At 39.9% G+C, this 14,238-nt stretch overlaps 1 protein-coding gene across 1 annotated transcript in view; it reads left to right on the forward strand.

Moving 5' to 3' along the window:
- The first annotated feature begins 320 nt into the window (after window positions 1-320).
- The window catches only part of MMP2 (matrix metallopeptidase 2), a 36,652-nt gene continuing 22,734 nt past the window's right edge, over window positions 321-14,238 (forward strand). The window contains exons 1-5 of the mRNA XM_013941057.2: window positions 321-618; window positions 5,061-5,287; window positions 7,439-7,587; window positions 9,723-9,851; window positions 11,437-11,610. Coding sequence (XP_013796511.1) covers window positions 475-618; window positions 5,061-5,287; window positions 7,439-7,587; window positions 9,723-9,851; window positions 11,437-11,610 — 823 coding nt within the window. The 5' untranslated portion in view covers window positions 321-474. The remainder of the gene's footprint in view (window positions 619-5,060; window positions 5,288-7,438; window positions 7,588-9,722; window positions 9,852-11,436; window positions 11,611-14,238) is intronic.

Below are 14,238 nucleotides of genomic sequence, written 5' to 3' on the forward strand. Positions count from 1 at the left end.
GTGGCAAGAAAAGGGGCTAAAAAATAATACAAACGCTTAGTCGAGAAAATAATGTTTAGGAAATTTTTTTAAATATAAAATGCACCCAGGACCCTTGAATATTAGGTCAGATTTCACCCTTCACTGCTCTCTGACATAACTAAACGTGTTCATATACGCATACGAGGAGAAAATGTGGCCTCTTTCAGCAGCAATAAGTATCTGCTTGTTGCTACCTTAAAATCACAGCAATCTCAAATTGTAACTGCCCTTTTCTCATGTTTCCACTAGTTTTCAGACTTCCTCTTGTGGTAGCTTGAGGCTGCGCATCTGGATGTTTTAAACATACAAAGGAATTGCTAGAGCAAGCAAAAGAGAAAACGGTGCGGAGAGTTAAGATGTGCAGATAAGCAACTGGTGTACCGGGCAGCTAAAGTAACTGACAGCCGGTCGGGAAAACCTCTCTCCAAGGAGCGTAGCGCAAGTTTAGGCAGAATGAAGACTCACATTGTCTTTGGCTTCATTTTTAAAGTACTATTAATCCACGTCTATCTTTTTAACAAAACTTTAGCTGCACCGTCACCAATCATTAAGTTTCCTGGAGACAGCACTCCAAAAACAGACAAAGAACTAGCAGTGGTAAGTCCTGGTTTCGTCTTTGCTTCAGATTTATATTGTTGTTCTTCGTAAGCAGATGTTTCTTTCTTGTTTGAGCGGAGGCTAGGAAATGACTGTAGCATTCTCTTGCTGGAGTCTCTGGAAGAGCATGCTAGCTAGCAAAGTATCATCTTTCAAAAGTAAAAACTAGAGCCAAGTAATGTTTCCTCTCTTAAAATTTTTAAAGCCAGCAAAGTTTTTTTTTTTTTGCCTTAAGTCTGAACATACAAAATAATTTCACTAAATCACTGTGACTATAGTCAAAAGATTCCAGTGGTTAAGAGGGGAGAAGGACAAAAAAATACATCTAATATTTGACTTAAACCAAACAGAACTGAAGGCTGCGGAGGCACACTTACATAAACCTGGGCTTAATGCATGTAGCACACAGCTTTGCAGAATTTTGTTTTCCAGGTTGTTTACCATGCATTGCATAAGCACAGCTTTAAGGAGCAATTACAGTCAAAAGCTGGCTTGAGTTTCAGAAGCCATAATGACTAGTTCTAACTTTGAAAAAAAAATCTTATCACAGCTTTGAAGACATATTCTTCTCTAAATTCAATCTGGAACAAAAAAAGGAGTTTGGATTTCTGAATGTGACATTAGGAAGTTATAGCTATAGCTCTACAACATTTTATTCTAACCTTATTTTAGCCCTGTGGACCGTCATAAAAATGACATTATGGGGAAGTCCATTTAAGGGGAGATTGAGATGGATTATCCTTATTTTAGTATGTAAATTACAGACATTTCTCTTCTTCAGCAGTAACTCCATTTTAAGGAAGATTGAGATAAATTATTCTTATTTTAGCATATAAAGGGTTGAAAGTTGGTCACTTTGCTTTAGGAGTTGGTGTACATCTCGGGAAACCTTGCCAGGTTAAAGGAGGTCTGGGGGAGGATAGACTGAGAATTTGCAGACGGGGGGGCGGTGGAAAGTTTAGCAAAAGCAGACAAACTGACCCCAAAAGGGCTCTCCTCAGCACTTAAAATCATCCAAGGTTTTGCCTTGGCAGCACGACAGCCAGAGGATGGGGGCAGCGTGTGTGGGAGAGGAGAGTGGGGTCATACACGTCGAACGGTAATTTAACCACTCTTAAATAATCTATTTTCTTAGGCACAGTCAGGCTTTTATTCAATAACAGCAATCCACATCTCCTCTCATCTTTATTTCTCTCAAACAACCTATTTATTATGTGAGCTCCGAGGAAAATTACAAGCTGTTTCAACACTGCAGCTCTTCTTTGTCTTTGGTGCAGTATTCCTGGGTGACGCTAACTGGCTGGCTTTCCCTCGCCCCCTCCACGTGAGCAGCCCCAGCACTCGGGAGCAGGACACAAATTGCTGTGTTGCAGCTGGACCCTGTTTCATTAATGGGCTGGATCTAAATTCCAGATCACCACAGCTCCCTGCTGACTCCGGGGAAACTGCAGCTTGCAGTGTAGGCCAAGATGTGGTTTACAGAGATACTAAATTTTCTTCAGGATTCTCTTCTCATAGAACAGCTGGTTATGTTCATTTCTCATCTTCAGTAAAATCACCATTTTAGGAAAAACTGAGAGGGCTTAGGTTTATATTTATAATCCTAGCAAATAAAATTCTTTATCGTGCCTCATTTTATATTGCTTTATATTTATCATGCTCCCAGACCAAAAATGGCAAGAGCAGCATCCTGCTGCTTCAGTAAACTTCAGTTCTGATCTGTGGTCTATACTGTGTCATGGTATTTCATCGGGAGAGACAGACAGAAGCATAATAAAATATGTCAAAAGTATATTGAGATTAAAATCATGATAATAGATCCTGCAAACTGGCCTGTTTATGCTCTTAATGCACTTCACATCAAGCCACTAGGCCCCATTAACTATGAGAAGCCAGAAGAAACTCAGGTGCAGCAAAGGTGAAGCCAGTAGAGGATTTGTGTGTCCATTACTTGCCAGTGCAGCCATCTCCACCGGAGAAATACCTCATCAGAAGGAGGTGTTATAAAAATCATAAAAAGTAAGCGCAGTCTGTGCTTAGTCAGTAGATGGATGGAGGACCTTCCACAGGAAACGGTGCAACAACTTGAGTACATCTTTTTTTCCCAAGACATCTCTGAACCATTTCCTATGCAGGGTGGAGTGAGGCACTCCAGGACTTGATGAGAAGGTGGGTGAAATCCAGGCCTTGACTGTTGCAGTCATAGAATATCCTTTGCTATATTTCGCCGATGTAGAGATCTTATCCCTGGTCTCCTGGGTGAACTTCAGTCAATTAATTAGATACGTAAAACAAAGGTACCCTCAGGAATAGCATGTGGCTCAGGGACTTGAGTGTGCAGTCGGTCTGTCGAGTTTCTTGGAATCCTTGATTAAGAATAATTACCTCTGACATTTCTTATACATTTTGGGGAAATATACCTTTAGCTTGTTTACATTTTTTTCCTACCTTGGAGTTTGTAGCTAGTATTTTGGATAAAATCCTTGAAGAGTGCTTTTTCCTATTCTACAGGCAACTGTACCTAAAAGATCAGCAGCTTGCAACCTTTCCTGTCTGGCAGCATCGTTGGCAACAGCATTTCTCTGCTCTGTGCCATGCTACATACCAGTTTGGGGGGCCTACACAGTAGTTTGGGAACACTGGCTGTTTTATACGGCTATAGTTTTTCTTTTAGAGCGAGGTATAGAATATTGTAAACCCAAACTTTCTGAAATCTCTGTGCGAGTATAAAGGAATCATAAGCTTCACTCTACTGGATAAAGTCTAAGTCTCCAGATAGCTGGTCAAGCTGTTTGGAATTTGTGAATGAAAATAATTAGTTATTGGTTATTACCATTCAGGATGTGCCCCAACTAACATCTTCATCCTAGTCCATTTATCTACTCTTCAATAAGGATGCAAAATCAACAGTCAAAACCTGTATTTAATCTAAAAAGTGTGATTATCTGTGTAATGGTCCAAGCCATGGCAACAGCTTGAACTACAATTTTTCCCAAATTTAGTCTGGATCCAAATGTTGAATCCAAGAGCTTTATCTAGCAGGCAGCCTGCTGTGCAGCCACATTTTGGTATTCCCATGTTAAGAGCAGAGTTGATAAAGGATTTATCCCTCCAGGTGTAAAGATAAACCTGGAAGTTTTCTTGGTTGCTTTTTGTTAGGGGTCATTCTTTTTAATTTGAATGAGTGCTTCTATGGCAGCTGTCACCAGGTGCTAGAGAGTGCCGGACAGGCTCTCAGGGCTGGTGCCTTCCCCAAGCAGCTCACAGTCAGTCTGTCAACATTTGACATTAAGGGGAAAAAATACTAAATTGTCTGTGTGAGGTTACTTGTGTACTGCACAGAAGGCGGGGCCCATGTGTGGATATTTGAGACCACAGCTGTGTACCTTTCGTTTTACAGAAGTATGCAACATAGCAATATGCATTTGAAAGACACGACTGCTTAACTGGAGCAATTGCCAGGGACCAGACTAACCCATTGCTCCTCCGTGATCAGAGGCAGACTTACTGCGCTTAAACGGCACACCTGGTGGTGGCTGGAAATCACCCCCGGGGTTAGAAGGGAAGAACTGGTGCCTCACATGCTTTTTGGTGCACTTTTTTTTTTTTAATTGAACTGCACCTGCTGATTAGGTCATACTGAATGAAATGGAACGTGGAGTAGAGTTGAGTTTTTAATACTATTTTAGAAAAGACAGGAAAATAATGGATTTGTGCTGCCTTTTTGATCCTTTATGACTACTGTTTTCTAAGAAGAGACAATTTAGTGGTCTGTCACCTTAGATGCATCAGAAAGACTTGTCTAGCCATAATCTGCTGCAGGACTCAATGAAGACATTAAGCAGATATTGATGGGATAAGGTGCCCAGGCAACTGAAATGCTATCAAAGACTTTCTTCCTCAGGTCTTTGCAAGGGTTGACTCAAAAGCAAACACACACAACATTCAAATAGCTCTATGCAGTTTGAATAAACAATGCTTTTTTCTTCTCAATTAATGTGGTCTCATTTGTGAAGTTTCTTTGATACCTTAACTTGACAAGTTCCTCAATAATCCATAGAGTCTTCAGGAAAAAAAACATACAAAATCTAAAACTGTAAGCAGATTTATACATCATAAAGAAACCAAAAAAGATAAACTAATTTTTACTTTGTAGTTCTACATTAAAGCTCTATGATCCACTTATTAATAAAGCAATTCATTAAGTAAAGGTGATAGCTAATAGAGGGAATGATTGCTTAATTAGCAATGTTGTGAGATCAAGGATGGTTTATGTCAATTAAGGCGATTCTGCTGCTTACTCAGTTACTAATAATAGTAATTTTGAAAACTTGCAAATTACAGATGTGAAAGTTAACATGGAATTGCAGTATTTATTTGTAGTGATTAAGTCTCTCCTTTATGAATTTTAAAGTTTTTGTTCTGTGCCTTTTTTTTTCAAGCAATACCTGAACAAATACTATGGGTGCCCAAAAGACAATTGCAATTTATTTGTACTGAAAGATACTTTGAAGAAAATGCAGAAATTTTTTGGGCTGCCTGAAACGGGAGATTTGGATCAAAATACTATTGAGACGATGAAGAAACCGCGCTGTGGTAATCCAGATGTGGCCAATTACAACTTCTTTCCAAGAAAGCCAAAATGGGAAAAAAATCATATAACATACAGGTACTGGCTAGCAATGTTGGTTTTTACTCATATGTATAACCATAGCCTGCTTTTAAGAACCAATTAAATGAGGCAGTCACATGTGGGGTAGTGCTTGGTGGGCTAGGCAGAATTTCTTGAATTATTACCTCTTTGTGTTTGGATAACTACTGGATGCTCAAGCAAACACCTCTGAAATTTCAAATTGTAAAATCTGAGGAATAATCATGTAAAGCTCAACTTCATGGTTCTGGTTGAGACTAATGAGATGTTGGTTTTGTTCTGTGCTCTGCTGCAAGCATCCTGTGGGATCTGGAGCAGGAGTAGCTCACCTGCCCGTCCGCTCAGCAGGGACAAGAGTACTTTGCGACTGCAGAGCATGTGTAGGAGGACAAACACCTCTGTATTCAGCGGGCATGAAAATGGAGGTCATCAAACACTTTTTAAAATAAAACAAATAACATTGTTGCTCATTTACCAGTTGCTGTTGATTGGTCTTTCGTGTTATGCTTTCAACAGTCAGGAATCAGATGAAATAAAATTCTACATAAGTAGCTGGCCATAAATAAGGAATGATCAGTCAGCAACACTGGGAGTAAACACTGCTAAAATAAACTGCAGGATGGACATTTTTCATGTTAAAATCTAACATTAATCTAATCTAGTCTAAAGATTTAATGGTCTAACTACATGAGGAACTTGAAAATTTAAAAAGAAGTAAAAAAAAAAAAGGTAAATTCATTATGCACATTATTCCTAATAGTTTAGGAAGTTGCATCTATGACCACAGAATTTTCTAATGGCTAAGAGGTAGTCAAGTTACCCTGGTTCAGTAAGCAACTGTACTCACTTAATCTTCTGTTTCCATACTCCCGACTGTGGCAAACGCAAAGCATTTCAGCCCCCCATGAAATAGGGCTGGACTAACATACAATCGTTCAGGGATCGAAATGGCCCCCCATTGTCTCACAATGTCAGTCACAGACTGAGCACATACATGTGACCACTAGCTATGGGTCAAGTGACATGCCTAAAAGCAAACCTATTGCAATAGGTTTGGCATATTTTCATTTCTTACTATTACCCTAAAGAATTAGGGACGAGTACTGCTCTTATTGAAGTCAACAAGAAAAAATCCCATTGGCTTAGGTGCCCAGGAACAAACCTTTAGCATCAGCGAGAGCAAGCAAGAGTACTTGTCTTAGCTGCGTAGCTTGGTCTGATGCTTTCTTGCTAGCGATGACTCAAAGCATCCTCCATTCTGCGACTAGTCTAACAGACTCTGACTCTAAGACTGCGGTGGCTCTCAGCCTCCTCACACTGATGGGCCTCCTCTGATAACAATTTCCTTGGGCACAAAGTAGCTTCATTCACCATGCGCAGCAGCAGCAAAGAGTTGGAAGCTTCTCAGATGGAGGTTAGTTGGCTGCAATACAAGGCACTACTAAATCCAATTAGAACATAGCAAGAAGAAAAAAGCAATGCACTTAAGAGCTTGCCCCTCTTTTATGTCAAGTCTATGACTTTTTCTTACATGTTTTTGCCTTCTTTTGCTACTTCCTTGTATCTTCTATTGGCAATGTAACTGGCACACTGGTGAAGGATTAACATTCATTTGCCATGAAACAATATATAGCTAGCTAAGAAGGTGAGGAAGAAGGGCTGTTGTCTTATTAAAGAGCAAAATGATCCACTCCAGAAACCTTCAGAACTATACTGAGCTCTGTTCTGGCAAACAGGAGGCTCAAGTGCTCTGACAAATCAGTGATGTGCTTGTATGTTCAAGTCTAAAATGTGAGCGTGACTTGAAAAGCCTTTAAAAAGTTTACAAACATGTAAATCTCAGTGGAGCAAAAGACCATCAGGTGTTCTCTTTCCAGCACCTCGGCACTAAGGTAAAACCCCGAATATTTTGTACACAGCCCGCTGGCATGCAAGTTGCACAGCCTCTGGCTATGTAATCATTTTTCTTCATGCTGCTGCATCAATTTTGAAGGAAAACAAACATTAAGTGCCACATCTAAACTCCATTCTGGACCAGGGGAAATCTAGATCTTACATGCAGTGGTTTCGCCTCTCAATCAGTTTCACAGTGCACTCCGCAGTTTGGTCAGTAAGCCAGAAATACTGGGAGGGTTTATGTGTTGTTTAACTGTTCCTTTTACCTCTAAGGATTATAGGTTATACACCGGATTTGGATCCTGAGACAGTAGATGATGCCTTTGCCCGAGCCTTTCAAGTCTGGAGTGATGTCACACCACTGAGATTTAACCGAATACATGATGGAGAAGCAGACATTATGATTAATTTTGGCAGATGGGGTATATTTTTCTATTTTTACATATGTTTTTGGTTTTGTTCCTTTCATTAATTCTCGGTATTGGAATGATCTACCCTCAATAAGCACTACCCGTGAGCCTTTCTGGCAAACCTTGTCCTAGTTTGCACTTGGCTTATACAGGCTAAGATCTAATTTCAGTAAGATTTTTTTTTCTTTCTTATAATTGAGAGAGAGACAGAGAGAGAGAAATATTTATACAATATCCTTATGCTATATTTATCTTTCCAAAAGAGAATTGCTAGGGGCAACATTTTATTTTTAAATTTACCAATCAGAAATAGAACTGGGAAATATTGGTACAGATCTTTGGATGATGTGAATTGGCTTCCCTCCATAGAAGAGAGAGGAATGCCATCAGGCTCTTCATTTATAACACTCTGCTCAGACTTCCAGAGTTAGTGGAAGAGATTCTAACATGCTGGACCTTAAAAATGGATTTGCGACTTCCAGTTTTAACTCCATAGCTCATCTCTGCTCTTTAGCATAGCAGAATGAAGACTTGCAACATACTCTTTAGTCTTGAGGAATTTCAAAGTACAGACCTCAAACCGAATTCTGGTTTGGGTCCAGCTCATGATAGGTGACATGATTCATGTTAATTCTACATGTCTTCTGAATTAATTTTGGTTTCTCCTGAAAGAACATATATAGCTTTTCAGTATATACCTGGAGGATTTTAACTTATTACGGACAGTCATAGAATTTTTAATACCAATGAAGACACTTGTGCAGCCAGTCACTTGGGAGGTAGACCTTGGAACTGAAGTGAATAGCTTGAAGAATAACTGAGCTCTGTGTAGAAGTCTCCCTTTCAAGCTGGTTTTCTTTGCTTTAGCTACTGATGAGTTGACCTCAAAAGCTTCAGAGATTCTGTACAGTACCCAAAACTTCAGATCCTCATCCAGACTGGCTTGGGTCTCAGAAGTGAACTCTTACAAAAGCAGAAGTGTTCCCGCTGGTTTTAGTATTTGCTGATTATAGTCAGCTCAGAAGTAGTGGGGGAAAAAGCTTCTTCCACATTCATTCTTATCACTTTATTGCATGTCAGATTCACAGGAGTTGGGACTTCCTCAAGCTTATTCATTGCTAAGCTTTCTCTTAAGCAAAGAATCTGCTTTGAAATAAATGAGAGTTAAGCACCTAAATGTATGTTAAAAACTGGCCCTTGACAACCGACACTAGTCTACTGAAATGAATAAACTGAACTAATATCAAGAGACCAACCCCAGCATGAAATCAGTGTAGCAGAGTACAGAATCAGGCCTGTGTATTTAGGGCTTCTGTCAAATGGCAAGACATCAGACCAAAAGGCTTGAAATGATGCAACGGGAGACGCTGGCAGCCAGCTTTGAAGCACAGGTCAGCGTGGTGGGAAAGCTATGAATACCAGGGCTATGCCCTTGCCAGCCTGCTCTAGCCACATGCGGTGTACTTCCAAGAAAAGCCTACAGTGTAATAACAGGAGAGCTACTTAAAACGCTGTTGCCCTGCAGGCAGGCTGAGCCTCGGAGCGGTCAGCGGGGAGGAGGGACAGGCTCATTCACGGGATTCGGGACATTGAATAAGTGTCAGCTTTCCACAGGTTTCTCACAGGAGTGAGAAGCACTCAGCTGATGTGCTTTCCTGCTTAAAGAAATTGGTGCCCTGTGCAAAGACAAGAGAGCACAGCAGGCTGAGGTGAAACAGAAGAGTAGCCGCAAAAAGAAACCTGTCTTTGCTTTCCCTTCTCTCTGTTGTAGGCTGGCATGAATTCTCTGAAAATACCTCTCATCTACAATGTTTAACATTGTGTATGCGTTCAGACATCCAGTGTACAATACTTTACTGGTCTTGGCTGCCTTTGAGGCCCTCCCACAATACTTAGGATATATAAAGTAACATGCTGCGACAACTGCAGTACACTCACTTTATGTTCCTTCTTTGTATGAACTGGCAGCTTCTCTTCACGTTGAAGCTTGCCAGCCCAGCTCATACCAATAAACTCCCTCACCAGAATACGCTGCTGCTCTCTTGGATGGGAACAAGGGTGCACATGATAATCATCGTTCGCAATTACATGCTGACAGAGCTGAAGTCATTAGAAACTGTTCTTTTTCTGTATGCTTTCTCCTGCAGAACATGGTGATGGCTATCCGTTTGATGGCAAAGATGGTCTCCTGGCTCACGCTTTTGCGCCAGGGCCAGGAATTGGAGGAGACTCCCATTTTGATGATGATGAACTGTGGACTCTTGGAGAGGGGCAAGGTACCAAACTTTAGTGTTTCAGAGCATGTGGCCTGCTAACTGCTGTGTTTTAATGCCATTTCAGGCACTACACTAAATGTTTTCATTGACATGGTTTAAGTTATCAACAAACATTATGGAAAATATTACTACAGATGAAAATTAATTTTTGCAATTTAAATTGTTCTCTATAAAATGTTTATATAATTCTTAAATAAGTGTTTCATAGGATTCCCCTTTCTGTTCCTCTCCCGTTACCCCTTGAAAAAACAGAATTAATAATAGGCCTGACGCTGCACAACCTTAACAAAGTGTGAGGGAAGTACAAAGCCGTGACTATGACTCTGAGTGCCTCAGTTTTTGGGTACCCAAGCTACATCATCTTTAAATTCATTTGTAAAAGGCAGACTGTCCAGTGCTTTTCTGCAGACGTACCTTTTTAAGACGACTTAAGCTGTGACTCCAATAGAACCAGCCACCTGAATAAGGATTTATACACTCACAGTATCTGTCAAAAAATATTGAATTACAAATTTGTCATGCTGATGATTGAAACAAAGTCTTTATCAAATAGTGGATTAAGGACTTCTCCCAAGAATCGTTAACAGGCAGCTTGCCATACCCTTTTTAAGGAAACAACCGAAGTCCAGAGCATATCACCTAAATTAGAAAAATCAGACCAAGTATTAGTTGTTTCGGACCTGGTTTTTCTGCTTAAGCTTTACCACAATCATTTCTCACTAATTATAATTCTTTATACTGTAAAATAATTTGCAAAATTTATGCAAACTCATGCTTGTCTTTCATGTCACATTCCATTTTCTCAACTCTCCTCCAAATTGAAAAAAATAATTGAACTTTAACACCAAAATAGTCATATTCTGTCTCTGGCTTTCTTTCAACTTTAGCAGAAGCGTTGACTGGTAGCTGTAGCAATTGGGCAGGATCACAATGAGCAGGGGGAAACTGTTCTCCCTATTAGTGGACGTATTGCACAAATGTCCAAAAAGTTAATGCCAATAAAAAAATGCAATGGATAAGCAGATCGTCTGCACACTAACACATGCTACAGCACCAGTACTGCAGGCTTAAGAAAAGTTTTTATATGTGACAAACTGAACTAAATCCCAGGATCCAGGTGTGTCTGCGTTACCACCGTATCTGCAGCAGCAGATCTCATTCAAGTCAAATTGGAAATACCAAAGTGGTTTATGAGGCAGAAGGCATATTCAGCTCACGCTCAAAGTACTGCCTGGAATCTTTCAAATTATACTGAACATTTCAAACCATATTACCCAAGAACCTAAATTACTAAATATATTAACAGCATGTTTGCAGGTTTGCATTGTCATAGTAACAAAAACATATATATTTTTCTGGGCTGATTTTAAGGACTGCTCATTCTAACAGTTCACAATGAGTAATATCCATGTAATTCTTTCAAAATTACCAGTTATTATTTCAGCTATGATCACCTTGCCAATAGAGAGACTAGCAGAGTATAGAATTTCAAAGTGGAAACCCAGACTACATTTCTGTCCTCCAGGAACTGGAGGTGGTGACTAGCGGGTGACTAGTCTCACCATGGTATCTGTTTTCTTTACAGTGGTTAGGGTGAAGTATGGAAACGCAGATGGTGAATACTGCAAATTCCCCTTCTGGTTCAATGGTAAGGAATACAACAGCTGCACAGATGCAGGCCGCAGCGATGGGTTCCTCTGGTGTTCGACAACCAAAGACTTCGATGCAGATGGCAAATACGGCTTTTGTCCCCACGAGTGTAAGTGGAACACTGTTTCTAATGTTTTTTCTAGGAGACTGTCCCCTACTTATTTTTGCCTCTCCACTTCTCCTTGTGCTTTTTTACTTCCTTGATGGCATATTTAGATTTACCACTCTTCAATATCTCCTCAGTATCTGAACAGACTTAACTCTCTAAAGACTCCCTTCATATAGAAGAGTTTGTAACTGATGATGACCTGTGCCAACTCCCTCCTCTAAAATCAAGGACATGTTGAAGACAGGTCTGAAGCAATGCAGGCCTCGTATATACATCTAAGACACTATAGGTTCAGTTTCACGATCTAGGAACTACAGCCACCTTTTAGAGTAAGGATAGGGCCAAACATGGAGATGGAGCACACTAAGTCGTAGAAATCTATTCCAATATTGTAGGTCATCCCACTAAAACTGCATCTCCTTCAAGAGCAGCAAGTGAAAAAAACTAGTAGTTAAGGAAGAAACCCACCAAGCCAAAATCTCTGAAACTTCACGTACTATATATGAGTACATCAGATTTTACTAACTGGTGGCCTAGGTCCTCTGTTTGAGCCCAGGAGCCCTTTTATTGCAAGGTGACACTATTACTGTCACATACCACTCTTGAAATGTCCTCTTACTGCTTTTCAAAATAAAAATGATTGGATTTCAACTGAAAATCAACATTGGTACAAAGTTATTTATATATTGGTACACTGCAAATTGCTAGCAAGGAAAGCATTTGCATTTTTAGAGTTTAGGTTTTTAACACATGCCTTAGGATTCTTTTACTCATGAAGCAGCTCCAATTGTTCACTTTAGATACAGGAATGACACTGTGTGTTTTAGAAGTCACAGCTCTGTATCAGTGAAAAAATGTTAGAGGGTTTAGAAAGCTGAGATCATAATTAATCTCCAGCTTTTTGACATGCGAACAGAATTCTAGATTTCATAAGCAATTTATTTTGTATTTGGAATGACTTAGGAAGCACTCATTTACAGATTTTTTTTAAAAATATGCATAATGTGATTATCTCTATAGTGAAATGATATGGCAATGTGTTTCCCTTTAAACACTGGGAACATATAAATATATGCTTGAAAACCTTGATGATGAGCGTACTGGATACAAAATTTCAGACAATTAGTTGCTATATGAGAGTTAATCTGATCTCCTGTATATCAAACAGCAAGAAACCTTTAGAGAGACAAGTACAATAGGCAGTAGCCTACTGGGCTAATTTAGCAGATGAAAGATGAGAGGAGAAGGTAAGGGGCTTTTAGCCACTCATTCCATCTCGTGTTTGCCAACTCCAGTGCTGGCATCTATATTCACTTACATTCGCAGTTCTGCAGTTTCCCATATCCATTTTTTTCTGCTGAACATAACTAATTGCTTTAAGCTCTTGGCAGCAGGGACTGTTTCATCACACATTACCCGATGTCCTGAGCAACGGGCCCACAGTGTCATTTGGAACTGCTACATGCTACTGCTATGTCCTAATGAATAATAATAGAGTTATGAAAGAGAATGAAACAGCAAACAATGGAGCTTTTGTTGCAATCTAATCTAATCGTGCTAACCCCACTTGGAACAATAGCACTAAACTTACTTATAATATACATGCAGTCGGTATAAGGGAAGGGAATGCAGATTGCTGAAAGAAAATTTGTGATGCCTCAAATGCAAAGCTAACAAAACAAGACAGACTTAGGGTTCTGCCAGACCAAGAATGCAGAAGTACAGCCCAGCATGTTCCAGGCAAGCCCCAACATGTACTGCAAAAAACACACATGTATGTGTTTTAATATGTATATGTCAATTAAATACCCACAATTTTCTGAAATATCACAGGCGTGTGTGCAGAAAGAGTTCAACTATCCTGTCTTCAAAACTCCCCTGCTAGCCTGCCGCAGCCAAACAACAAACAGATTCCCGCCTGACAAGTTGGGGGGATTTCTCAAGTACATTTGCAAAACCATATGGTTTCCAATAAGGGATTTCAGTTTCTCTGTATCAGGATGCTAGTGGCTTTCAAAGAAAATCTGTTGTAGAACATATCAGTCTTTTAGTCCTAACATGATAAAAAATGGTCTTTAATTTCTAAAAGCCTGATTGTCTATATATCACATCTGCAGCTGGGACCTATCATGGTGACAGCTACTTATATGACTTCCAGGGGACGTGCAAGTAGGAGTATGAACTTTTAACAGACTTGAATTTACCAAAACCTAGCTCCTTTAGCCTAACATTTACTTCAGTGAATTACATGCACACGTGAGCGCACACACACACGCACACACACACACCCTTTGTCATCTCTTTCACTCCCCACTTTCCCCAAATCTCCTGTAGGATAAACCTTCCAGCTGGAAAAGAGAAAAGATAGGTTTATTTCTTTAAAATACCTCAAATGCTCAGATATTGTAGGAATGAAACACAGATTATAGGTGGCTGGACAAACAGACGTCTACATACCATGGTTAATACCATTCTAGAACCCTAAGATCACACAAGCCAGAAAACGTAAGCAGTGAAGCAGTCTCCTTTCTCAGAGAGCGCTACGACTCCTGGAAATGCTTGTGTCAAGGCTTCTGAAACCCAGCAGATGTGTTTCAGCCTTTTGCTCGTGACGTAATTGTTTTGCAA

The sequence above is a fragment of the Apteryx mantelli genome, chromosome 10 (genome assembly GCF_036417845.1).
Source record: "Apteryx mantelli isolate bAptMan1 chromosome 10, bAptMan1.hap1, whole genome shotgun sequence".
Classification (NCBI taxonomy): domain Eukaryota; kingdom Metazoa; phylum Chordata; class Aves; order Apterygiformes; family Apterygidae; genus Apteryx; species Apteryx mantelli.